The 27,829-nt window shown below is 38.8% G+C and overlaps 1 protein-coding gene across 2 annotated transcripts in view; it reads right to left on the bottom strand.

Moving 5' to 3' along the window:
- Positions 1-392: 392 nt before the first annotated feature.
- The window catches only part of LOC117995839 (23 kDa integral membrane protein-like), a 38,582-nt gene continuing 11,145 nt past the window's right edge, over positions 393-27,829 (bottom strand). The window contains exons 2-6 of one of the 2 annotated variants that reach the window (XM_034983859.2): positions 10,149-10,337; positions 7,675-7,845; positions 6,734-6,943; positions 6,293-6,384; positions 393-1,069 (exon numbers count right to left, since the gene is read on the bottom strand). In XM_034983859.2, coding sequence (XP_034839750.1) covers positions 6,313-6,384; positions 6,734-6,943; positions 7,675-7,845; positions 10,149-10,337 — 642 coding nt within the window. In that variant the 3' untranslated portion in view covers positions 393-1,069; positions 6,293-6,312. The remainder of the gene's footprint in view (positions 1,070-6,292; positions 6,385-6,733; positions 6,944-7,674; positions 7,846-10,148; positions 10,338-27,829) is intronic. The other variant, XM_034983865.2, reaches the window with a different exon arrangement.

The following is a 27,829-nucleotide window of genomic DNA, read 5'->3' as shown; positions in this document are numbered from 1 at the left end:
TATGCATTGTTAACCTATTTAATTAAAATTGTGTAACACGTTATTATTTGCCAACGCGAAGTCAAAGTTAAAATAGTTAAATTTACAAAATTATGTTTAACAATTAATAGAATAAAAAAAACTGCAAATTTTACCAGGACGGTACTAATCGAGAACGAGTAGTTTAAAACGAAAAATATCTGAAAAATATACTTGAAGAACCCAAAATAAGAATATACTTTAAAAAAAATATTATGATCTTTTTTTAAATCATAAACATTAGCTTACATAACATTTTTTCACAAAAGAATAGCTTAGTATGACGTAAAATTAAGTGCGCATAATCGAGCCTTGCGCGTAATTACATTCTAAGATTTTTAAATGTTTTATACATACATTTTATTTTTATATGGTTTTGTAATATTACGGGCACGCTTGATAAGGCAAAAGAAAATAAATATAAAACGTCAGGTACGATATATGTATAATAATATGTTAATTTTTAACTATCCTTCGTTACCGTTATTTTAGAGACAGCCGCTTTCTTCTGTCAACAACAATTTATTTTGTCTTTTATCTATAATTTAATAATCGAATAGACAAATTATCTGATATAGTGCATACCATTACGTTTTAAGAACGCACTCACTCTATTTGCTATATGCCTGTGTCAACTGTCATGTTAACAGTACGATTTTAGTCCTTAATTTAAGGGTAAACCGTAGTTTTAAAATGACAGTTGACACAGAACAAATATGGCAAGTGCGTTCTCAAAATTAATGCATTATACTCACTTTTATTTATTTATTGAAATCTTGTGATGTTTCCATTTAAGTAATTCAGTCTTTTAAGAGCTTAAAACTTTTTACTTAAAAAAATAGTACAGCTGTCTCTTTACTACATTTTCGTGGCAACAGTTCGAAATTCAAAATTATTTGAGGTGGGGGTTGCATTTATCGACTTAGCAATAACTTAACTTGTAGGTACATATTAATAATAATAAAAAAAAATTATGGTATGTTGTGTCGTTATTTTTCAATGTGGTTGTTCTTTCTCGTATATATTCGTGATGTTTTCGTTTTAGGCGTACCTGAAATTTGATAAAAATATCATTATTACACTGGTCATATTTACATTGATTTAAGTACCTAATAACTTTACTTAGATAAGTGGGCATTTGGCTAAGGCTGATACCCATTCCACTGATGTTTAGGAGAAAATTGGTGCTAGTTTCGTTGTAGGTACACAATCTGGCTAAAGTATAGAGTTGTTAAAAAAAACCTTTTTGTTTTGAATAGGATAAAAAAAATTTTTTTTTTTTAAATTAAAAACATGATTAACACTCTTGTTTAAAACAATGCCAACCCTGGCCTTAAGTAATACCGTCCTTATCCGCAAGGAACATCATGAAAGTGATCGCAATATTTTTAGCCATGTCAATTTACTTAGTTTAATTTAAAGAGTATGTTTGAATTAGCACCAGTTTAGTACTAAACACAACAATTCGCAGAATTTGTATCGGCTTAAAGGTACTCGTCGAATGAAGCGACGCGGAGATATATTTAGCAGATAAATTTGATTACACCGAGATGACACAAAATAATTAACACGTCACCTCTCAATAATCTGAATACTGAGCACATCTCCGCTGTGCCCCGGTTCAGTGGACAGGCACCCATAGATATTAGGTACGTGCCCGGGTTGAACCCTGGACCGCCCGAATGGGCCGACATCTTGACTACCAGGCTATCACCCCTTATATTGCAAACCCATATAAAATAACATTTCATATCAACTAATATTATACTTCATTAACAATATTCACTGGTACCATTGAAAAAATATTATTGACAATTGCATGCCTTTAACAACATAACATTACATAGAACAATTTTTAGTAATACCAAGTCCAAATCTATACCTCGAGTAAACTATTTCTTTATTTGGTTGATATTACAAGTTATTTTTTAATTCTAAAAACACACACTTATTTTCGTGGTAGATAACATAATTTTTCTTAGTAACTTTTAAGGTAATGAAGGCCGAGTAAGGCGGAAGCATACTATGAAAAAGCGACACGAATTTACACCATAGTTGCGAACGTCACATCCAATCGCGTGTTGGCAGCGAGTCTGTTCTTAGAAAATACCACACGTTAAGTGTAATATGCTTCCTACAAGTTCCGACTTTACGAGACAAAGTATCTATGATAGATATAATACCTTTGAGAACGCACTCGCCATATTCGCTCTATGTCAAACCCTCATGTCAAAACACAGAATTCAATCTCAAGAGTACGCATATACAATGTTTTGCATGAAAATCAAATCGTAAAATGTTGGCAGGGGACAGGCCAGAATGCTTTGTGATTGGTGGACTCAAAAGTCACGTAATCAAGACAATGTGCGGAATGAGGGTACCGAACGGGCGTTGCCCGACTTTTATGCTAAGCAACTGCCTAAGCTTGGCGATCCCCCGATCGCGGGGCGGAGTGCGGTTATTAGGCGTCTATAGGTGGTGGTCTGTGTCAAAAGTACGGTTTACACCCTAAAATTATGTTTAGCATGACAGTTGACACAGAACCAAACATGGCGAGTACGTTCTCAAAATGTATGCAATTCGAATAATTATGTTATCTGCCACGGATACCCATAAAAATATAAACCCAAATGATCAAAGGCTAAAACTTTAGGAAACTGCGATCTGCGATCAAAAGCAATAGTCAGTCATTAAACTGCTTCTTAAACGACCCATCTGGATCGCGATCATTGATTTTAATGGATTCTGATCGCAGATAGCGGATCAAGCTGATTTTTTAATTTCAGTAAAATAATAATAATATATAAAACGTAATTTTTTCAACTGCTATTTAATAATTATAAAATAAATAAATAAAACTGCATTGAAAAACATATACCTATTGATTTTCTGTAGCTTTTAGCTTTTGACCATAAATAAATCTTAAATTACTTGACATGCTTTTATAAAAAACATTAAAACAAATTAACTTACCATAATGCTCCAGCTAAACTTGTTAAATAAGCTGTAATGATTGGTTAGTCAATGGAAAAAATAAATAACAAATCTTGAAATATATTGATTTATTTGAATCATCATTATGAGGGCACATTCATTATTAAGATTATTACAAATCCTTTTGTCAATTTTGAATTTTTAAAACTATGAACCAACTAAAATGAGCATCTTTTTGGCACTCATTAAATTTTTTATAATTAGTTTTTTCTTTTAATTTTTCATAATTTCTTTTGTTTCTTTTCGAACTACACCTACTACTTAATAATATTTCGATTTTCTAAAGTAATCAGATTCTTTCTTTTTTCGTAGATAGTATAAAATTAAAATAATTCAAAGACCATTACACTTTAATGGCAAAGCCTTTTAAAGTTTACATCTGCCTTATCAACTGCCAAAAAAATAACTAACTTTCATAACAAATTTTAAAAAATCTCAAATATTTTATACAACTGGTACGGTATTTTATTGATTACAAAGTAATTAAAAACAAATTCAAATTAAGTGATTCTAAAAAAAATCTGTTTTTTCGTAAAGTTAAAATTACAGATCCATACAAAAAAGAAAATTTGCTTATAGACCTAGTTTTAATTGTAAAAATTTATAAAAACATTAATTTAGATTCAATACACTATAGACCGTAACTTGCATCTCTTTCTGTTAATTCTAGGAATGCATAACACTCCAAAACGTGCTAAAACTTTATCGTTTACTTTTTAGGGTTTCCTTTTTGAAAAAATATTTTTAAGTATTATTATTCTGAATTAAATTAAGTAGAATATCAATTCCAAAATAGTTTTTTCAATAGTATATAAAAATGTAGTAGTAAGCTCGCTGAGTGTTATACTATACATTTTAAATGCTAAATAAGACATCGATATTACAGATTAATTTTATCGCCATATTCCTTTTTTTTAAAGGCTACTCAATTCTTTGAAGTTTTGGTGCCTAATCAGTTTGTCAAAAATCTCTAAACTAAAATTACAGGACTAAAATTAGTACTATCCTTTTTCCCTAGAAACATTGAGAAAAGGATGGGAATATGGGGATTTAGATCTGTAATTTAAATTTTAGCTTAGAGATCTCTGTACGATTGTATAAGTACCGTCAATTTATTTTTAATTACTTAGGATTAAAAATTATTAATGAAAAAAGTGATAACTAAATTTTTGAACGTATATTTTAAGCGAGGTTTAGATTTGCAACAAAACTTGCAGAAGTTGACTTCCGCAAGCTATTTCTACCGTGTGAACAATCACGTCAAGCTCACTTCCGCAAGTTTTGTAAATTGCTGGACTTGCCGCAAGTCACAAATGTATGTACATTTTTCTTTTTAAATTCAGATACAAGTTAGCCCTTGACTGCAATCTCACCTGGTGGTAAGTGATGATGCAGTCTAAGATGATAGCGGGCTAACCTGGAATGGGTATGGCAGTTTTTATTAAACCCATACCCCTTTGGTTTCTACACGGCATCGTACCGGAACGCTAAATCGCTTGGGGGCACGGCTTTGCCGGTAGGGTGGTAACTAGCCACGGCCGAAGCCTCCCACCAGACCAGACCAGAAATTTAGAAATTATAAAATTCCAAACCCCTGCCAGGAATCGAACCCGGGACCTCCCACTATTAAGACCACAGCGCTCACCACTGCGCCAGGGAGGTCGTCGAACATGTACAATATTACTCGTAGTGTAAACAATTCTGTAAGTACTTGCGGAATAACTTGCAAGAAGTTCTTGCTAGTCTAAACCGCGCTTTATATCCAAGCGATAAAATTATTCTCATGCTACCCACCTAAATGTGTTATTTTGCGCCACAAATAATTTGTTAGTAAAGCTTTACCCAAATACACACAAGCACAATCTTATCAACATGTTTTTAGATTCATACATTTAATTGAGAGACAGTCGTTAAAATGATGTTCTTTTAAAATTGAAATACAGGAAACATACCTAACTATTGTTTAGTTATTAATATAAGATATAATGTTGTGAATTATAATATTATATGTCGCACCTCATTTTCAACGACATTAATTCTGCGACAGGTTAGACCCTGCCGGGTATGAGGCCGGGCAGACGCCCCGCACACCCGCACGTCACCCGCGCTCGCCCGCACCGGGTTAGCACGGGTGCAGGTGTGCGGGGCGTTCCCTCCGATTGCCAAGCTGTCGCGTACCTTTACTTTATAAATTGTATCGACTGTCTCTCTTATTCATATTTATACCATATTACAACATTTATAATATAAAATTACTTTTAATAAGTTTTAATGCAAAACATTGTATAAAAAATTCCGTTGAACGTTAATTTTGTACCAATTCGTTAACTTCTGTAGTTATAAATTTTAAAACAGCATAAAATAAGGACTTACTAGGCGGAATGTATACAAAAACTGTAAAAAAGTTAAAAGGTATTTTTTAACTTAGAAAAATTGCCGATGATTTGCATTAAAAGCTACATTAAATACTTTTCCAAAAGCCACTTACTATTAATCCCCAAAATGCGCCACAAAATGGCGTCATATTAGCACAGATTAAGTTTCTTAAAAAATACAAACATCCAAAATATATTGCAATCAAAAAGTGATTAGTGAGATTCAACAGCGAAAATTTATACTTGCGCAGAAAATTAAATACCATCGAACTATAAGCATGAGGACATAATTTCCTGTATTTTACTGAATCTGGTCTGGTCTGAACATTGCAACATCCTACTTTTGACCAGAATTTTAAGTCATTTTAGACAAAACCAACGTTCTTTTGGCGCAGTGCCGAAAAAATCGTCATCTGTTACAATAATGCTGTCGCAACTAAAATCATTTGAATTCTACGCAAACGTGACCGCTTTGGGACTAGTTTTTTAATCGCCAGATAAACTTTAACTGACGAATAAAGAGATTTTGACAGATTTAACGAAAACTGTCAAAACCTCTGTTATTCTGACTCACACAGTCCACGGGTGATATTTTTAATTTTAATTTATTTAAAAATTTAGTTTTAACCATTTGAATCATAATTATAATAAAAAAATAAAAAAAAACTTTATTCCTCAGATAAAATTCTTTGACGACTGAAAAATCGGCCCCTTGAGGGGCCGATTTTGCCGACACAAATGATTACAGAATAGATACTACAGCGAACAGTTAAAAAACGCAAGCGCAAGTATAAATTTGATTAATACCAAAAAAAACCACGTGACAAAATGAAAACCGCCGCCATGCAGTGAGAACACAGCCCGTCAAATAGCCATAAAAAACCAAAAAATTGTGTCATAGGTACCAGCTCTAATGTACAAAATATTAGTAGCGAGACCTTCTATCCATGTTCCTTATGGAGTTGGCCAGGCACAGCGCGAACAGGGCTCCCACGATCTGGAAAGTTAAAGGTCACTATTTAATATTTGAGCATGCTCATCCACTGTTACCACATCGATGTTGTTACCCCAAATGTCTAAATTATAATAAAATGTACTGTAATATGATAACAAACATATTATAAAAGTCCAGATAAAGTGAAGACAAATTGAGCGGATTCTCGCTTTTTCTGTCTTGTGAATAGTCGAGCGGATTCCCGCTTTTTCTGGCTCGTGAATACGTTGAGCGCATTTTCGTTTTTTCTGGCTCGTGAATAATATGTTGAGTGGATTTTCGCTTTTTCTGGCTCGTAAATACGTTGAGCGGATTTGTTCCACGTCTCATACAGGTTGCTAGCAAAACTCACCTCGACACAAGCGACGCCAATAGCGATGCCGGCGATGGGTTTGTTCCACGTCTCGTACAGGTTGCCCACGACCGCCGCGCATCCGTCCTTGTTAGCGTCGATAGCCGTGCACTGGTTAATCGTGGCGCCGACCACGCCCATCTGTGGGCAGCACGACTTGGGCAGAGCCAAGCCGTAATCAAATGGACCGTTCTTGCCGCAACAGTTGAGCTGAGAATAAAAAAAAACATAATGAATTTTTAGCCGTCTGGAAAGTGGTTGGCATTGGTTGGATGCGAAAGGCAGAAGATAGAAAACTTTGGGCGCTGCCTTAAAGACGCATACCCAAACGCTGCCCAACAGTTGATGCATGTTGATTGTTGGTGATAAGTTTTTAAAGCTTTCAAATGCGCCAACCATTTGAGCATTTTAAGAGATGTTTACAAAAAATGCTCAATTCTATAAAATTGCAGATCGAATCTCAAAAAAAATTTAAATACATATATATCAAAAATTGCGAACCAGCAGGAATCGAACCCGCGTCTCCTAGGATCACGCTCGATAACTGCAGTTATCGAGCGCAATCCCAGGAGGCGCGGGTTCGATTCCTGCCGGTTCGCAATTTTTGATATATATTTAAAATTATTTATAAATTTCCTTGAATTTCCTTCCACTATAAAAATTATAAAATATAGATCGAATCTCACTTGGTGGTAAATGCAGTCAAAAATGGAAGCGAACTCGGCCTTGGGCTATAGCAGTTTTTATGAAACCCATGCACCATACTACAACGCCAAATCAATTGACGCGACGGCTTTGGATGGTCGGGTAGTAACTTGTCATAGCCGAAGCTTTCCACCTGATCGTCTAGAATCTAGAAGGTTGTCAGTGTGCTGATTACCAAATCAACAGGACCACTATCCACAGTTATCACTACTGTTTCGGGGAGGTTGTCAGCTCACCTGTTCTTGAATGTTGTTGAAGATGGCATCGACACTAGGGTCGTGGGCGCGTTTGTCGAACAGCGTGTTGACGGACTGCACGAGCGAGTTCTTGATCGACTCCCCGTACGTGAACATCAGCACCGCCAGCACCACCTGCGCGATGATTATCACCAGCAGGAAGATCGCGTACTGCAAACAAAAAGTTTTTATAAGAAATAGTTCTGTCAAGAGTCGAAAAATGTTCGAACAAGTGTACCTAGGTGAATCAAAAATGTAAATCACATCCGATAGGTCAAAGTTACCATAATATTGCATTGTATAAGTCCCGCAAATTGCTATTGCGCTGGAACCATGTCTCTTCAATATCGAAATGACGTCGGTTTGACGTATATTTAAGTCAAAAATATATACTATCAGCTCGAAACTTCAGTCTAGTGTGCTGACGTCACTAAAATGGCGACCATGCGCATTAGCAATTTGCGGGACTTATAGCCGTGATCTATTATCTAAATACGTTATCTAGAAGACAAAAGTGCATGTATAGCACAGGTCTAGATGGCAATCGGGGAGGGAACGCTCCGCACGCCCGCACCGCCCCGCGCTAACCAGGTGCGGGCGAGCGCGGGTGACGAGCGGGTGTGCGGGGCATACCCCAATTGCTTTCTCAACCTATCGCGGACTATAGGTAGGTATAAAGACGGCGAACAATTTATCAGTCAAAATCCCCTCGACTTATATACTTCAAGGGCTATCACTTTATTGTGAAAACTTCACCGCAGCGGACAAGATTTCCAAACAAACCACAGCCTAACAATCGTTTCTAGGCTCATGTGGAATCCGATTGTTATTCTAACAAAGGCGCGCCGCTCTCTACAAAGGAAAGCCACTTTCGTTCCACTAACAGCTGACTCCCTTTCAGTTGCCGCATGCTAATTTAATGGTGCCATCTTCACCATGACATACCATACCGCCGTTGAATGTATAGGTATCTAAACTGTTTGACAATTTTGATAAAAATCAATTTTGGGTGCCAACGAAGACCTACTACTAAGCCTGCGCTGTCCATCCGTCTGGCTGTTCGTCTGTCTGTCTGTCAGCGAGCTGCAATCTCATGATCCGTAGACCGTAACCGGTAGAGAACCGAAATTTTCACAGAGTGTGCATTTCTATTGCCGCTACAAAAACACATGACAATTTCAAAATGGCCGTCATGCAAATTAAAAAGTAGGTACATAGTGTTATCATTATAAATTAAAAAGTACATAGTGCTATCTTTATATATGTATTTTAAAAGTACATAGTGTTATCATTATGTTATAAGTATGTCTGTGGTTTTCCAAATTTGAATCGGTCATTACAAAAACAGCGTTGTCTTGTACCCGTACGATGGTATGGACTACGGAACCCTTCATGTGCGAGTTCAACTCGCACTTGATTGGTTTTCTCATCCTTCTTGGGTATCACCTCGAAGCAAGTTCTAAAGAAATTAGAACAGTTACGGTTCACCAAAGCTACTCACGCTCTGATACTTCTCCCTAAGGGTCCATTCACAATACTTGAGTTGAGACGTCCGCGTCGTCGTCGCATCGTAAAATTGTACGATAACGCACAACGCATGGTGAGAATTTACAATGGGACTCGCATGAAGAGGGGTTTAGAGGAAGTGTGCTCAAAACAAACGTTTTTTTTAAAAAAAGAATATTAGCCATGTTAATTGACTAATATTCCCCTTTCCACTCCAACTAAGCAAAAAGATACGAAGGTAGGAGTGGGTACGACAATAGTGCAACGGGTGGGGTTTGAACTGGCGACCTTTCGGAAGTCAGTCCGCTCTTTGACTGTTGAGCTATTGGGGCTCTATTTGAATACTAACCAATCAAACTAAATGAAATTTTGTAGATACGTCCTAGGAATTAATATCTATTTCTGTGGTATGCCAAATTTCTGTTAAAATATTCAGTTTCAAAGTTACACGACCTCAAGAATTTACATACAGATCTTTGAATGCGTGTACAGAGTTACACGCTTTACGGAACGTTTACGCAAACTTTACGGAAATCTGGCAAACCACATGTCATAGACATTAGTCTCTAGAACGTGTGTACAAAATTACAGCGAGTTTGATTGGTTAATATTCAAAGTGGATCCAAACTACGTTTTAGCGTTTAAACTATCGTGAGTGATTTCCATTATAGATAATATCTCTCTCTCACCCGGCTTTACTCACGTGTTCAACGTTAGCCCACTAGTTTGGAACCCATCCGGAGTCCTTTTTTAAAGGGAGTCAGTTCGCGCACGCGTCGCAGTTCAGACGGCGCGCCGCGCAGTTAAACTACGTTTGTAACTTTGTATGTAGTAACGGAGACTGTAGAGACTGCCGCCCATCGCGTAAAGTAAGACCTTGTTCTTGCGTTACGCGATTCGCGTTTGTGAAAGGGCCCTTACTCATGTGACGAAGAATCACGCAGCTCCCTATATCGTTATCCACTAACCGTTACAACCATACAATGGCTCTCGCGTATCGCTCCGCAGCAGCCGAAGAAAGCGATCACGAACATGATCGCGCCGATCACGATGAACACCCATGGCGCCACGGTCAAGTGTCCGCGCAGTATATCAGTCAGCACCGACCATTTGAGCAGCACGGCCACACCCACTCCAATCACCGCCAGACCAAAAAGCTGAAACCAAAAGAATTTACATATAAGCAAATCAAATCATAGATAGGTACCTAATACTACGGAAGTCCAAATTAGGTGATATCGGATGGTTCACGGAGTGATTGTCTCATTTAGTTTGTCACTTTTGATGCATGATGATTCATTTCCAGTGAAATGAAAGATGCCGAATGAAAGACAGAAATGCACCGTCTAATATCACCATAAGATTTCCTGTCTAGTTCGTACAATGAAAACAAGTAAACAGTAAATGATGTTCATTCCAAGTCAGGAGCGCACTTTGGCTGTATTGTTTTGCTCAAACGAGACAGCGTTATTATTGCTGGCAATCTGTCTGAAACTTATCAGCAAAGTCAAAGTAGGTACGCTCTATATGTAGATCTAAGCCTTAATAAATAGTGTTACCTCTGAGCAAACTGAAAGTACGCTCGGCCTTAGATAGGCCTATTTACTGTCTACAGACTAGCCATGTATCTAGAAACGTATCAAGTCCAATAATTACAGGTAGGCAAGATTGCATGTTATATTATCGAAAAGGTTTCCACAGGGATTCCCAAATATGAGCACGTAGGTAACGCTCCTAATTTCAAATGAAATGTAGGTAAGTGAATGAAATACAATAACATTATCTAATAAAAGAATAACCCAAATTCCACTTCGGAGTTCGGCGCACGATAACTAACATTATATTGGTAATTAGTATATTATGCTCTATTAGTTGTGTAATGTAATTAAACTGTTACTTACAAGTGAGTAACTACTACCAAATATAATTACTTAATTTTCTAGTTCAGTTTCAATTCGCAAAAACGATAGACGTTGGCGTCCCCAAGTGCCGACCTCGTATCGGAAAGCATAGCGGTCGAAGTGCCCCCCCCCCCCCCCCCCCCCCCCACTAGGTGGACAGACCACATCAGAGATTCAGGCACTTCATGCGGCCACGTGGCGGCGCAAGACCGTGATAATGTGAAAATCCTCACAAGAAACCTATAGGTATTTAGCTGTGGACGTCTATCGGGTGATAATGATAATCATGAATTCTGATGTCTGAGCTATACTTACCCCTTATTTAAAACACATGAAGTATGTAAGTATTACTAAGAACATAAATTGTATTTTGTTTTCATCGACCCCATCGCCCACCTATCAAGGCCTTATTGTCCCATTTGTGAGAAGTCTCATTAAGTGTTCCTGGTAGAAGCACAATAAAGAATGGTCCTTCATTCATTCTTTTGACGAGCGACGTCTTTGAAATCAATAAGTTATCAAAACGTTTGAAAGCTCTAACAATGTTTTATTGTTAACTTATGGATGACATAAATTAAGCAAGCTGCCTATGCTAATAGTGAAATACAAGCTTCAAGTTAGTAATCAAATTGCTGTGGCATAGAGTACAAAGCATTCAGAACAAATTATACAAGGAACAAAAAATATTCAAGGTTTGAGACTGTTCGCGAACACAGATTAAAGAAAAAAAAATATAGACTGGCATAAACGAGCCAGCTCAGTTTCAGGTGATTTTAAAAAGAATCTAATGGCAACAATGATTTCTATGTATAGAAGCCAATGAATCATCATCATCATCATGAAGTCATTGAATGGCAACCGTTAACTCAAAGTTAGTTGCATAAAGCGATGAAAAGATTTGGGCATGATAGAAATTCTGGCTTTCTAGGGATCCGTATTCGAAGGGTGCCAACGGGGCCCTCCGATGTCTGTCTGTCTGTAAGCGGGCTGTATCTCATGAACCTTAATAGGTAGAGAGTTGAAATTTTTAGTGTGTATTTTCTATTGCCGCTATAACGAGTTACAACATACAATAAGATTTTCAAAACGGCCGCCATGTAAATGTAAAAAAATATATAAAAGTGCTTAGTGTTATGTATCTACGATGGTACGACACCCTTCGTGTGTGAGTTCGACTCGCACTTGACCGGTTTTATTTTTATAACTTAGATATTTGTTTGCAAATTCTGTGTTCAGTTCACGGCATTGAGTTTGAATTACACAATCGTCATCTTGGTTGTTTTGGTTTTCAAGTTTAAACAATGGTTTAGCACTCACGATCACGTAAGCGTTATTACACGGGAAAATACTCTTGATTCTAGTCAATAATGGATTTTCCCGCAGAGCTAATATTTTATACTTCATTGATATTTATAAATAAGCACTTTACAATTATACTTAATAATATTATAAGACTTAGGTATACAATAAGATAAGGTATCAGGATAATGACTATGTCCGCGACAGGTAGAGATGAGATCAGAGTATGAGGCGGGAGGGCGCCCCGCACACCCGCACGTCACCCGTGCGGGTCGTACTCCCACCTCATACCCCAATTGCTATCTCGACCTGTGCGGACCATACCCTGTCGCCTCCATTTTTTGAAACATGCGTAAAGCCCGCTTTAAGCTTTATTTATGTCAGCTTTGCTTATCTGGAGATTATAATTAATTTTTTTGGATTATGATAAACAAAAATGCCCTACTGCTGGCCAACTTTTTGAGTAATGCCAAAGTGAACTTTGCAAGGACCATAATACCGAGAGCTAATAGACTCTGCGAAAGAAGAACCATTCTTTAATCAACCTACACGTTTATTTCATTTGCTTCTGCGTTAAAAGTTCTGAAAGCGAATCACCCTATCGTTTTGCTAATAAGTACTAAAATCGTATGCAAATAATCTCTATTACAATGAAACCTTTATAGCAAAAGCAATAAGAGCTTTTTTTCTCTGTTTTAAAAAGAATCGCTCGACGACAAAACAGCCGATTACTTGGCCTAAAACCGAGCGCATACTATTATGGTCCTCGTAAGAAGACAATACATGACATACTCGCATCACTGTTGACATAACACATTATCTGCGAGGGGAAAGCCACACCCTATCGTTTTGCTAATAAGTGTTAAAATCGTATATTATAAGGAATATTACAATTAAGCCTTTATAGCAAAAGCAATAAGAGCTTTTTTACTCTGTTTTAAAAAGAATGGCTCGACGACATAACAGCCGATTACTTGTCCTAAAACCGAGCGCATACTATTATCGTCCTTGTAAGAAGACAATACATGACATACTCGCATCACTGACATGACACATTATCTGCGAGGGATCGCAGCAGCAGATGTTTGGAAAGCATTGCATAACGCGGCGTCTGCGCATCGAGGTCAAATGTTGAATGAGTTATTATAATGGCGTTATTATAACTTTTTATAAAACTTTCGTCTCAAATACCTATTTTGACGTTAATGTTAATGCTTTTACCAAAATGGTTGACGCCCACTCAGTTTTTTGTCTTTATCATTGGTATGGGATTACGTAACAGAGCAAGCGCTATACTAAACTTCTTTCCGTGGATAGAGTATTTAGTACTATATGCACAGAATATTCTTAATGCTAGTTTTTAGTGCACTGCTAGTCAGTACAAAAATAATGCTTAAATCAACATCTTTTTTTAGGGTTCCGAACCTCTAAAGGAACAAAGGAACCATTATAGAATCACTTGGTTGTCTGTCTGTCTGTCGTGTCTGTCAAGAAAACCTACAGGGTAATTCCCGTTGACCTAGAATCAGCAAATTGGCCGAGTAATAGCGTATAGTTAGGTTAGTCTAAACTGTAGGTATACTGCATCATAAATCATTTGTATAGGTACCATGTAGAATCGGTAAAGAACAAAGGCGAGCTTCAAACAAAATTTTACCTTGAATGCGTCTATGTAGGAAAAAATGATAATACCACAGGGGGTCCATTACTTAAACATAATCACCAAGATTTTTCATTTGAGGATCCACCAAAAAAAAGATATTAATATTTTTATATTTTGAGATTATGAAAGTAACGTAGTGGTTACATACTCTTTGGTTGGTAGTATATGCAAGATTGATGCATTAATATTATCAAGTAAAAACACTTAAGAGTTGTGTGCCCAACTCGTGAGTCAGAGACTCTGACAAGTGACATTTGCAACTGCAAATGCACGAATCACGCGCATGCGCACAAAGAGTAGCAAACGAGCACAGCTAAGATACTTACCTACTAAACAATGGTCCTTTACATGCCATTGGCATTAGCATTGTCTATAAAAGATCTTTTTCAGTATTTAGCATGATGTACTAGTCTGTGCTTATAGTTTAGTTGTTATGCACGTAAACAGTTCCGATTTGACAATGGAACCAAGATCCCTATTAATTACGGATAGTTGGTAACTACCTCTTTCTTCTAGAAAGGCAATATGCAACCAATCCGGAGCAAGGCTCTCATATTTTGATAGAGCCAAAACACACGAGATAATCAGAGAGGAAGCTTGTGATTAACTAACGATAAACTAGAAACTGGAAAAAAAACTGCAAATACAAATGAAATACAAGTCTTGAAGTTGTTACTTAATTTGTAGGTATTTAAATTCCTTTTAACCCAATTTTTACCATATTTTATCCTGTAAGGTTTTATCTTATTCAGATGCATATGCTATCTCTATGTTCAGATGACATTCCAATAATCTATTAAAAATCAAAAGTTTTTATTCTTCTATTAAAAATCAGATATAAAACCTTTTTCATTTATTCTGCTTTTAATATAAACCCTCATTTAAAACAACAGCGATTATAAATACTTGTCAAGACTTTGTCAAGATGGCAATGGCAATAAGTGTTGCCATTAATTTTATTTTAATTACGACTTACAATATATAAGTTGTTTAATAGCTCTTGGATAATGCTCTATAAGTATAAAGAAAAGAAAATATTCAACTTTTTAGACGTCCAGTAAACTCAACACTAATATACAGTACCTACGCGGCAGAAAATAATGTACATCGACCTTTAGAAAGAGGTAGCGGTTTTGTAGAGCATCGCCTCTGTCGTTAAGACTGACAAAACGTCACATAGGTATGAGTGACAGAAACAACGCTCTACAAAACCGAAATCTCATTCCAATGGTTGATGTACATTATTTTCTGCAGCGTACCTACTGTAAATAAGCGCGGATGTAAGTGCGATGGTTTGGTATCTAACAAGTCTAGGTATGCACTATAGTTTTGTATCGGACATTGTGTAGAGATGTTCTGGTAAAATTTAGTTGATGCATTTACGGAATATACCTAACCATAATATTATAAATGCGAAACGGAACTACGGATTGATGTAATTTTTTGCATGATTATAGTTACACTAGAGCCTAGAGCCGCAAAGCAAGTTTAAGCGCAGACAAATAAACTGTTCCCATTAACCAACCATTACAAACCAACTATTACATCAAAAATTGTTGTAACAAACCCTCAATAATTATTCTTTCCTTGAGCCACGTGGGGGCGAAGCTGCGGGTAATAGTTAGCACAATAATAAATATAGTTTGTAAGCATTGATTTATAAACAGTTTTATTTATTACTTAATAATAACGAAATACCTATTTTAAAGGTAACTTTTTCTAGAGTGGCAACTCTGGTAATGTTTTGTCATTATAACCAACACCGGATATGAATTTAATCAAATAATAATTTATTAATTTAATAATTTAATCTACGATAAAGTCTTACAAAACTAATTTTGTATAAAAACTAACCAATTAAATTACTAAGTTTTGTATAGGTCACATTTCTAGACGCTTCCTAAAACATTCAGGTAATCCCACGCCGATGTTCTATTGGAAAGTAATCTTCATAAATAATAATTAAAGTACATATGAAACCCGAAGCCAGTTTTACCTAATGAGATAATAAGGACAGACAGTATTGTTTTGTCATATTTTTGTGTATATAGGACAGTGTGCGGCACAGATAATGTGTTTATCAATCTGCTGTAGTTCCGGATGTTACGCCCTAGTGCCTTCACAGATTTGAATAATTTTGCTATCGCCTTATAGAACGCGATAGGTCGAGATGGCGATCGGGGAGGGAACGTCCCGCAACCCGCAAAGAACCCGCGCTAACCCGGTGCGGGCGAGCGCGGTTTACGTGCGGGTGTGCGCGATGTCCCCCGCCTCATACCCCGATTGCCATCTCAACCTGTCTTCAATCTTTTATGCTCGCTTTGTTCGGGTAGAATTTCTGAATATCCTTTCTATTCTAAGAGCTTGGTGGCTATCATCCAATGTTAGACACTGAGTTAGCGAATCACTCCGCAGCTCGCAGGACCAAGACTGGAAAGTTCGAGAGCCGATAGGTTTCTATTTAATATCACTTGCTTTAACGGTGAAGGAAAACATCATGAGGAAACCTGCATGCCTGAGAGTTCTCCATAATGTTCTCAAAGGTGTGTGAAGTCTACCAATCCGCACATGGCCAGCGTGGTAGACTATGGCCAAAACCCTTCTCACTATGAGAGGAGACCCGTGCTCTGTAGTGAGCCGGTGATGGGTTGATCATGATGATAGGTTTCTATTTAGGTTTTATACCTAATTTTATCATCTTAGTGACATTTTAGTCGTTAGTTCGTGCCTCGTGGTTACAAATTACCATGTTAAACCTATTTTTTGTATGACAATTGACGCCTTATCAGAACGCTTACAAGTTTATTAACCTAACCATTGTAACACCCAGTGATATTAACGTTCAATTTAAAAAAGTATTTCATCATCGTCATGATCAACCCATCGCCGGCTCACTACAGAGCACGTGGGTCTCCTCTAAGAGTGAGAAGGATTTTGGCCATAGTCTACCACGCTGGTCATGTGCGAATTGGTAGACTTCACACACCTTCGAGAACATTCTATTTATACAAATGACTGGTTAGACAATATTTATAGCTGTTTACAATATCTAGGTCCCCGCTGAAAGATAACATTTTAATAACATCACGCGGTAACTAATAATTTTATACTCGTCGGACATTAAAACCTGTCAAGTTAGAGTCGGACTCGCACACGCAGAGTTCCGTACGATCGCACAAGAAATCTAACACTTTTGATTTTATTTATTTTTCTTGGCGGCCATTTGCAAATTTTTAAATCACATCTGATGATGCTGTGTGATTGATGATGCTGTCTGAGATAGAAGTTGAAACGTTTCGTTTATACGTTCGAACGGTAAACCCCTAGTTCTCACGCCCACTTTCTATGAGGATGACCAAACGGGTCAATAGCACCTGGACCACAGCCAATATTGATACAAACATTGTATTGGATTGGAACAACTAATAGAGAGTAGAGACCACCGGTTTAAGTTCCATCATTCACATTCATCATCATCATGATCAGCCCATCCCCGGCTCACTACAGAGCACGGGTCTCCTCTCAGAGAGAAGGGTTTTGGCCATAGTCTACCACGCTGGCCATGTGCGGATTGGTAGACTTCACACACCTTTGAGAACATTATGGAGAACTCTCAGGCATGCAGGTTTCCTCACGATGTTTTCCTTCACCATAAAAGCAAGTGATATTTAATTACATAAAACGCACATAACTCCGAAAAGTTAGAGGTGCGTGCCCGGGATCGAACCCCCGACCTCCGATTAGAAGGCAGACGTCCAAACCACTAGGCTATCACAGCTTCACATTATTGGGTTCCTTATCTTCTTTCCGCCGCTGAATTCAACTCGGTTGGGCAGCGTTCAGGAAGCTTCGAGATGTCTTCTTGTCAAAAATTCCTCAGTGCTTGAAGACCAAAGTCTTCGAACAGTGCGTGTTGCCAGTGATGACATATGGATCCGAGACATGGTCGCTAACTATGGGCCTCATAACAAAGCTCAGAGTCACTCAGCGGGCGATGGAGAGAGCTATGCTTGGAGTTTCTCGACGCGATCAAATCAGTAATGAGGAGATCCGTAGGAGAACTAGAATAACCGACATAGCTCAACGGGTTGCGAAGCTGAAGTGGCAATGAGCAGGGCACATAGTTCGTACAACCGTTAGACGTTGGGGTCCCAAGGTGCTGGAATGGCGACCTCGCACCGGAAGACGCAGTATCTGAAGACCCCCCCACTAGGTGGACGGACGACATCAGACGAGTCGCAGGGAGCCGCTGGATTCAGGCGGCGCAAGACCGCTTCCATCTTAGATTGCATCATCATTCATCCACCACCACACTCACCACCACGTGAGATTGCAATCAAGGGCTAACTTGTATCTAAATCCATACTAATATTATAAATGCGAAAGTGTGTCTGTCTGTCTGCCAGCTTTTCACGGCTCAACCGTTCAACCGATTTTGACGAAATTTGGTATAGAGGTAGCTTGCAACCCGGGGAACGACATAGGCTACTTTTTATACCGGAAAATTTAAAAGTTCCCACAGGATTTTTAAAAACCTAAATCCACGCGTACGAAGTCGCGGGCATCAGCTAGTGTATAATAAAAAAAGCTATCAGATTGCAGTCTCCAGGTTCAGATTCAAAACCAATTATTCCACGTCGAAAGGCTCAACGTGTCGGCAATCGGTGCGTATTAATACATTTGAGTGCGCGGTTTCGCACACGGAATACTATTTATACCACGTACCTACCTACCTAGCTACTCTATTCTACGTCCAAATTGTTTATACTCTTCCTCTCCCTCAATTTTTCAAACACTTATTTTTTTCAGTCCCCGATTCTATTCTTGCATTTGAATTCATTTATGACTTCGTCCGCGTGGATTTAGGTGTTTAAAAATCTCGTGGAAACTGTTTGATTTTCCGAGATAAAAAGAAGCCTATGTCCTTAAGGCCCCAGGATGCAAACTATCGCTGTACTAAATTTCGTCAAAATCAGTTGAATGGATGGGCCGTGAAAGACTAGCAGGTACAGACGGACAGACAGACAGACAGACAGACATACTTTCGCATTTATAATATTAGTATGGAAGTATGGATTTCATTAGTTAATCTAGGTACTTCACTAGCCGCAGTTCTTGCCAGTTTCATCCCGATAAAGACAGTAGTTATAGGTCATTCTTATTATCTACTAGCTGATGCCCGCGACTTCATCCGTGTAGAATTAGCTTTTTTAAAAATCTACTATATATTACGCCTGTAGAGAAGCTATCGTAAATATGTTATGTATGAATTTTGAATTTATGAACAACTGTTTTATGGTAGCCAAAAAGTCATCGAAATAAATACAGAAAAACATTGTGCTTTTGGAAAAGAAAATGTAGTGTTAGTTGAATCGACGACGCCCCAAAAAATGTGATCGCAACGAGCATATTATAACTATTTTTACTGCGTTCGCTAACTCGCACAATTACACTCAATAGAGCTTAATTGACTGTATTGACTCCCACGCCACGTTCACTTTTCATGATATCCTAATCTTTTTCCTACGAGTAGCCCGTAGTAGGTGGACCTGCGTCTAGACTCTATAAATCTGGTTAGGTAGTAACAACTGCATGAAACTTGATACAAGACAATGGAAATAGGGGCGTCTGGTGTAATAACCAATGAACAAAACTCAGACGTTATTTTTTTCAAAATAGTATGGAGATTCTTTACGGTTTGTCACTCTTAGCCGGCCCTGGTGAAAGCGGATACCGAGCGGCATGAAATGTATGGCATCGCAGGCTCAATATTTTCAGTGGTTGTCGATCATTTTGAGAGGGTAGTGTTTTTGATAATTTGCGTAGTCTTCGATGTTGGATCAGACTTTGGTGAAGGTAATCTTGGAAGCTCACAAGGCTGAGGACGCCTTTCCGGTGGTTTTGCATGAAGAGGTAATCATCATCATCATCAACCGATAGACATCCACAGCTGGATATAGGTTTCTTGTCTAGGGTTCACGACCTTGCACCGCCACGCGCCTCAGAGCTTATCGAATAGGTTTACGCTAAAAATACTAACTATAGAATTTTCTACTAAATACAGTATTCAACTTTTCGGAGCCGTATCGATATTTCACGTTCGGTTACGATAAAACAATTTTTCACGCCGATAAAGATTTGTAGTATACTATAATAGAAGTCAGTAACTTTGCAGTTCTTACGTCACGATAAACCATTGCGTTTAAGATCCAGTTACATGACAGGTAGTTGAAGTTAAGGTACGGTTAGCGTTAAACTTTAATCACCAATAAAAACAAAGTGGGTTGCAAATTATTATGAGTACTGAGGTTCAAGGTAAAGTCCAAAAGTTAACAATTAAATTCTGACTTATGCGACCCATCTTGTTTTTATTGATGATCAAAGCTCAACGATAACCCTAGTCCCTAAAGTAATTTTAACCGCCAGTTACGCAATCTGCCCTAGAAACGCTTTTGCTATTGTTTATCAAAGAGCGCGCACTGCTCTCATTCGCTGGTTAGTCACTCATGTTGTCTTGGTATTCACAAAGTAGGTAAATTATGGTTTGTTAAGTTTGTTATCTCTGACTCTGCTTTAGTTTGTCTACCTAATCTAAAATTGTCTTACAGCCGCACTCAAGAGTCGCTAATCGTTACTTAAGATTGAGTTGAAACGAGACAGATTTATGTGAGAGATATAGCTCTGTCTAGTTTTAACTAAACTTAAGTAACGATTAAGCGACTCTGAGTATGGCTGTTAATCTTGGAAGCTGATGAAATTGTAGATGAATTCCCTACTCAAATAATTATATTATGATTTATGACAAATTGGCTGTAAGGCTCCCCCACACAGCTGCGTTATTATCGGTCGATAATATCGCATGCGTTATTGCGATATCTGTTTTCAGTACATTTTGTATTAGGATGGTCATGTAGTTACACACTGCTGCGATAATAACGCCGCAATGGATGTAGGGACGTATTATCGCAGCAATGTGTACCTACATGACCATCCTAATACAAAATGTACTGAAATCAGATATCGCAATAACGCATGCGATATTATCGACCGATAATAACGCAGCTGTGTGGGGGAACCTTAAGGTCCAGAATAAATGACAGGCGGTTAAAGTTCGGTTACTGTTAAACTTTGACGGTCTTTAAAAACAAAATAGGTTATATACAAGTTAGGGTCACTTTGTGTTTTATTGACGGTCAAAGTTTAATCGTAACTATAAGCCGCTGGATCCAGGCGGTACAAGACCGTGGCGTGTGGAAGTCCCTACAAGAGACCTATGTCCAGCAGTGGACGTCTATTGGTTGATGATGATGATGATGATGATAACCATTCAACTGAACCTAAACACTTAAATAAAAATAAGTAACATTTTATGAAGAAACCGAGGAGATTTGTGATTTTTAAATTCAGTAAGTAATTTAAAAAAAAAAAACTGGCCGAGTACGAGTCGGACTCGCGCACCGAGGGTTCTGTACCTTCGGTAACTTGGAAGGATACGTGTATCTATTTTAATAATTACTTTGTTACTATTGTTTAAAATATTTGTTTTATATCAATGATTAACAAATAAACTATTAATAAACTTAAATCTAAAAAAAAAAAACATTAAATTAAAACTAAAATAAATTAAATTAAATCTAAAACCTCGTCGAGACCACCGCAGCGAGGCATTGTACCCAAGATGCTGGCAGCATTACCCCTTTGGATGGCCAAACTAATTATTTTGTTACTTAAATCTGGAAATCCAAGTTTGTAATCGCTTTTAGTGTGATTATTATAACGACAAATTTATGGTTTTTATATTAGAGGGGAAACCCTCTTGTGCTAAGGCTGCTTGCCTGTCATGATTCTAGATCAACGGGAAGCAGCTAAGTACCCCATAGGTTTTGATTCCCTTGCGAGCGTCAAAATATGCAGCATAACGGCCATGCCTACCTAGACCTTTTGATTGCGTTGACTCAGAAGTTCGATTTTTTCACTCCAAGGGATTGTAGACCTGAGACCTATTTCAAATTCACGCGTTCCTCAGAAAAAGGGTCTTGACAGACAACCAGACAGATAGACTGACAACGAAGTGATCTTATAAGAGTTCCTTTAATAATTTTTTTTCTTTTGAGGTACGGAACCCTAAAAACTGGTCAAGCACCTTACGTAGCTTGTGCATCATACATGCAATAAAGAGTTCAAAGACACTGAAGAGGTGCAGCGAGCGAAGCGTAAAGGCGAGGTCGGGAAAAAAAGGAAAAAGAAATTAATAACTTCCGCTTTGCTACTGGTACTGACTGATTTTAAATAGATCAGTGATATTGACGGTACAATGAACTTTCTAACTCTATCATCATCATCATGACTAACCCATCGCCAGCCCACTATTGAGAACGGGTCTCCTCTTAGAATGAGAAGGGTTTACCGTGAAGAACACAGTCTACCACGCTGGCCATGTGCGGATTGGTAAGTAGACTTCACACACCTTTGAGAACATTATGGAGAACTCTCAGGTATGCAGATTTCCTCGCGATGTTTACCTTCACCGTTAAAGCAAGTGATATTCAATTACTTAAAACGCACATAACTCCGAAAAGTTAGCGGCACCCGGGATCGAACCCCCGACCTCCGATTAGAAGGTGGACCAAACCACTAGGCAATCACAGCTTCCTCCTAACCACTAGGCTATCACCTAGCTATTATGATGTTGTAATTATAATTTATTAGCTGATGCCCACGACTTCGTCCGCGTGGAATTAGGTGTTTAAAAATCCCGTGGGAACTCTTTGATTTCCCGGGATAAAAAGTAGCCTATGTCACTCTCAAGGTCTTTATCTATACCCGTGCCAAAAAACACGTCAATCCGTTGCACCGTTGCAACGTAATTGAAGGACAAACCAAACAAACACACTTTCGCATTTACAATAAGGGTACTGATAACTACAATAATCATACCTGACATGGACTAGAATATTTTCCGTAGCGCTCATTTTGTATGCCATGATAAACGTTAATAAACACAGATTGATTTCATTGGCGTGACACAGCAGTTGACCTGTTGACCTAATTCATTATATCCCACCACTATATCAATATACTTAATACTTATATATATCGGTAAATAAATACTTAAATACCACTAGATACCCACGTACAATGTACATGGACTTTACAAAGGTTATCTCATGAAGGCATTAATTGAGAAGAAATTTTGTCGTAAGACTAATCAATCATGTTATAGTTCTTGCATTTGACGAAGGCGAGTGACTCATAAGTCGTATCGATATACGTAAGGTACAGTAAATGTGTGCATTTGCGAAGGCTTGCTCGCGACTGATTGATCCGACATGCACGCACACGTACGTAATGTCCGTATACGACGTAACCACAAGTAAAGTTCACTCGCCTTCGTGAATTGCAAGAACTGTACGAGACTTACGACAAATCACGAAGTCCCGTGCCTGAAGCCTTTTTCTGCCTCCCAGTAGTGAAGGACCGAGGTTTTTAGTTAAGTTTTTATTTAGTGTGGTCCTACGTAGCTATGTAATGTCGGCGGTACGTCTGTTCCATTATTTATCAAAATCATTGGTTTTTGAAAATTTCTAAATTTTTTGGTAATAACTCGAAAAATATTTTTTGCACTTATCGGCTTTTTAGGACGGCAGTTTTGTACCTACTTTGGACGTGACCTGAAGGAAAGCCATTAAAATGAAGTTTTTGAACAACCAAAACATTTTCTGTTATGACTGAGACTAATCTTTTCTTGAAGCAGATATTATGCGGAAGAATGCATTATTATTATAGCCATCAAGTCACGTATGAAATTTGTTTATTGACAACACATTTTTCTCTTCAACACGATCTCTTCAAAAGATTTCATGCCTACTGCTTCAGACTTACGCCGGAAACATCCGTGAAGAGACAACAACGCAAATGTGTTCTATATTGACCATATTCTACCATGCTGGCCAAGTGCGGATTGACAGACTTTGAGAATCTTATAGAAAACTCTCAGGACCATGCCGGTTTCCGCGCGATGTTTTTCTTTACCGTAACTAACTAGCTATAAGCACTTAGGATTTGATGCGTACAGAAGTTCGACGAAGCCAGGACGAAGCCGTCTAGACAGAGCAGTCTTACGGTAAATGCGGGGCTAAGGAGCGACTTAAACTGGCCTACTACGTAGTTGGAGCCCCATGTCTAATCCGGGACAACCCACCACCTCCCATGGCCCCACCAACCTCGCGGTTATATGGGCCGAAACGCGGGAGGGCGCCCGTTCGGTACTTGCTCGGTGGCTCTTTCCCGGGGCGCCTTCTTGACTCCCTACAAATTCTTTCTTTCCTGTCCTTGTCCCTAATTGGTCTTTCTCCCCTTTCTGGGGCAGACGTACACAACACGCAGATCCCCGCGTGCCCCGCGGTCCGGATCCTTCCTCAAACACCCACTGGTCCACGATCACGGTCCGAGCTGTTCCGCCTCTTATGCCAGTGGTGCGCGAACTCCCGTAGCTTGCCGAAGTTTTCCGCCGAAGCAACGAGGTCCTGGTAGTAAACCGGACCCTCTTCCTCGCGAACAATCCCGTCCAGCAGGGCGCACCGGAGGTCCTCGTACAGCGCACACTCCCACAATAATCCGGGACAGGTCGAGATGGTAATATGAGGATGGGATTATGAGGGACGTCACCCGCGCTCGCCCGCACCGGCAGCGTGGAGGCTGTGCGGCCGTGCCGGGCGTTCCCTCCCCAATAGCCATCTCGACCTGTCCCGTACTATAGTATATTGAGGGGTCGTCCTGGTCGCCATTTACCACGAGATCAAAAGCGTCGGACTACTGTGTCTCTCTTTCGAGTTGCGTAATTCTCGACTTTCCATTCGTCTCAATTGCACAATTTGGTAACGGAAGGTAAGGTAAGTACAGCTATCTAGTTCATCATCATCATCATGATCAACCCATCGCCGGCTCACTGCAGTGCACGGGTCTCCTCTCAGAGTGAGAAGGGTTTGGCCATAGTCTACCACGCTGGCCATGTGCGGATTGGTAGACTTCACACACATTTGAGAACATTATGAAGAACTCTCAGGCATGCAGGTTTCCTCACGATGTTTTCCTTCACCGTTAAAGCAAGTGATATTCAATTACTTAAAACGCACATAACTCCGAAAAGTTAGAGGTGTGTGCCCGGGATCAAACCCCCGACCTCCGTTTAGAAAGCGGACGTCCTAACCACTAGGCTATCACAGCTTACTAACTAGTTACGAGTAACTAATCGCAGGTTGCTCCCGTTGGACACAGCGATAAAACCTTTACGACGAGGGTCGGTAACCCGTTCCGACCTAGATTCTCTTAAAATAGACGAATGTTCACATTTCGATCGAAATCACGGCTCGCCAAACTGCGATTTTTTCGTACGTGTTTCAATGCATCAACATAGTTTAGATTGTCTGTGAAATTGTGGACCTATTCATCTACATATTACTTAATTATTTAATAAATTCAGCGGAAGTAGAATTAATTATACTAGTAAAATATCCTATATAAACGGCAACTACGGATACTTGGCGCCCATCAGAATGCCTAAGTATCTATCTTAGTAGTAAGTGCTTCGAATCAGAATTCAGAATCGAGGAAAAGCAGCCACATTCGCTTTTAGTAAAACTGAATAAATTGATATTTCCAAATTCAACCCTGTAAGTTAAGTGTTAGTTAGTTAGTTACATCTGAAACAATAAATTATTCGAAATCCAACCTTTGCTATTAGAATTAGTTGTTATTAAGTCCCGCAAATTGCTATTGCGGTGGAACCATGTATCATTAACATCGAAATGACGTAATTTTGACGTCAGCCGCAATAAAAATATACCTACCATCAGCTCGAAACTTTAGTCTAGTGCTGACTTCACTAAAAAGGCGGCCACGCGCATTAGCAATTTGCGGGACTTATAAGAAAGGACACGTCTTCGATATTGAACCCTAGAGACCCTAGGAAAAGTTTTCTAATATCAAGTATGTAAGATCTTGAAACTTTTAAGTAGGTAGATATTCCAGACCAGAATACAACAATACAATATCTAATAGAAAGAAGCAGACAAACTGAAATGCTCATTTTAATTCAGGCAATGCCACAACTTCCTAAATTAACTCCTATGCAAGTCCACGTAGGCATACCGGTGTATGTCGCACGTGTATTGCGAGATGGGTCGACGGCCGGTTGACAATAAGCTAGTGGGAGGGGGTCATAGACAAAGAGAAGCTCTAAATCCCGAACCCTCCAGGACGTAGGTAGTTACAATAGGCTCGGTTCAAACTTCAAATCCGATAAGCGGTGGAATGTCTTTGAAGCTTGCTGATGATTGCAATATTTAAAAGTTCCTAGAAAATTCGAATTGGATTTGGGTAGTTATCTTGATCAAGCTGAACGGAAATTAGTAAAAGGAGTTAAAAACATTTTTAACTGCCAATGTTCTATTCTGCTAAAGCTGTGGTAGCCTAGTGGTTAGGACGTCCGCCTACCAATCGGAGGTCGGGGGTTCGATCCCGGGCACGCACCTCTAACTTTTCAGAGTTATGTGCGTTTTTAAGTAATTAAAATATCATTCGCTTTAACGGTGAAGGAAAACATCGTGAGGAAACCTGCATGCCTGAGAGTTCTCCATAATGTTCTCAAAGGGTTGTGAAGTCTGCCAATCGGTCAGCGTGGTAGACTATGTCCCAAAACCCTTCTCTCAGTATGAGAGGAGACCCGTGCTCTGTAGTGAGCCGGCGATGGGTTGACCATGATGATGATGTTCTATTCTGAGTATAATAATCTATAGTATGTGTGATTCTAAGTTATGAGGTATTTTCAACGACAATGATAAAAAATCATATTTAATCTCGAGCTGCCCTGGCGAACTTCGTTCCGCCTAGCAGTCGATTCAAATTTTTCAAATTTTTCTCTCCGTAAGAACCATCCTCGTACTTCAAAGAATATTATAAAAAAATAATTAGCGAAATCGGTTCAGCTGTTCTCGAGATTTGCGAGGACCAACACATTTAGTGATTCATAGATTTTGACAGGCTAATATTTTAACTTCAGCAAATGCACTGACCTCTACAATCAAGACGAAAGAGATAGGGCGTTTGTGCACTCTTCCGTATTCGGTTCGTATCCGTGATTCTTCGAAGTGGCCATCATACAAATACGTACATTCGATTCGTATTTTTTCACGCCCTAACACGGGTTTAGTATTAACAATATATTTTTTATGTGCTCTTCGAGGCATGAAGGGGAAAACAACCAAACTAATGCTCGGTCACCCATGGACTTGTACAACTTGTTGTACATAATCAACCCAGATATCTCACGATATCAGCTGACTACAATATAAAACCTGGTAGCCTGTCAAAATTGAATGGTTGGTTGACTTCAAACATAGATATATATCTTTGGTTGGCTGGTAAATGGCTAATTTAATACCTACGACGCATGGGCGTGCAGGTCATAGAGGCATAAATGCACTGCTTACCCCAGTTGTAATAGCTCAATGCATATTTTTCATTTTGACCTGCCAATAAACAGGTTCCTAGCTAACTAGTGCCTACCCTGGCTTCAAACCTGTGCACGCCACTGCAGTACGACGTACATGCTACGACATTGAAAATATAATATGAAACCGCAGCCTAACTAAGTACTTATAATGTAATAAAAGAACAGACCCGGAAGTTTTTGTACTAACTTAATTGAAAACAGATTGAGTTCTCGTCTCCCAGCAATAAATAACATTGAGTCATTTCCTGCACGTAGTAGGTAAGCTTTGTAAGA

This window comes from Maniola hyperantus, chromosome 3 (assembly GCF_902806685.2).
Source record: "Maniola hyperantus chromosome 3, iAphHyp1.2, whole genome shotgun sequence".
Classification (NCBI taxonomy): domain Eukaryota; kingdom Metazoa; phylum Arthropoda; class Insecta; order Lepidoptera; family Nymphalidae; genus Maniola; species Maniola hyperantus.
This window is presented reverse-complemented; position numbering and strand designations above follow the sequence as displayed.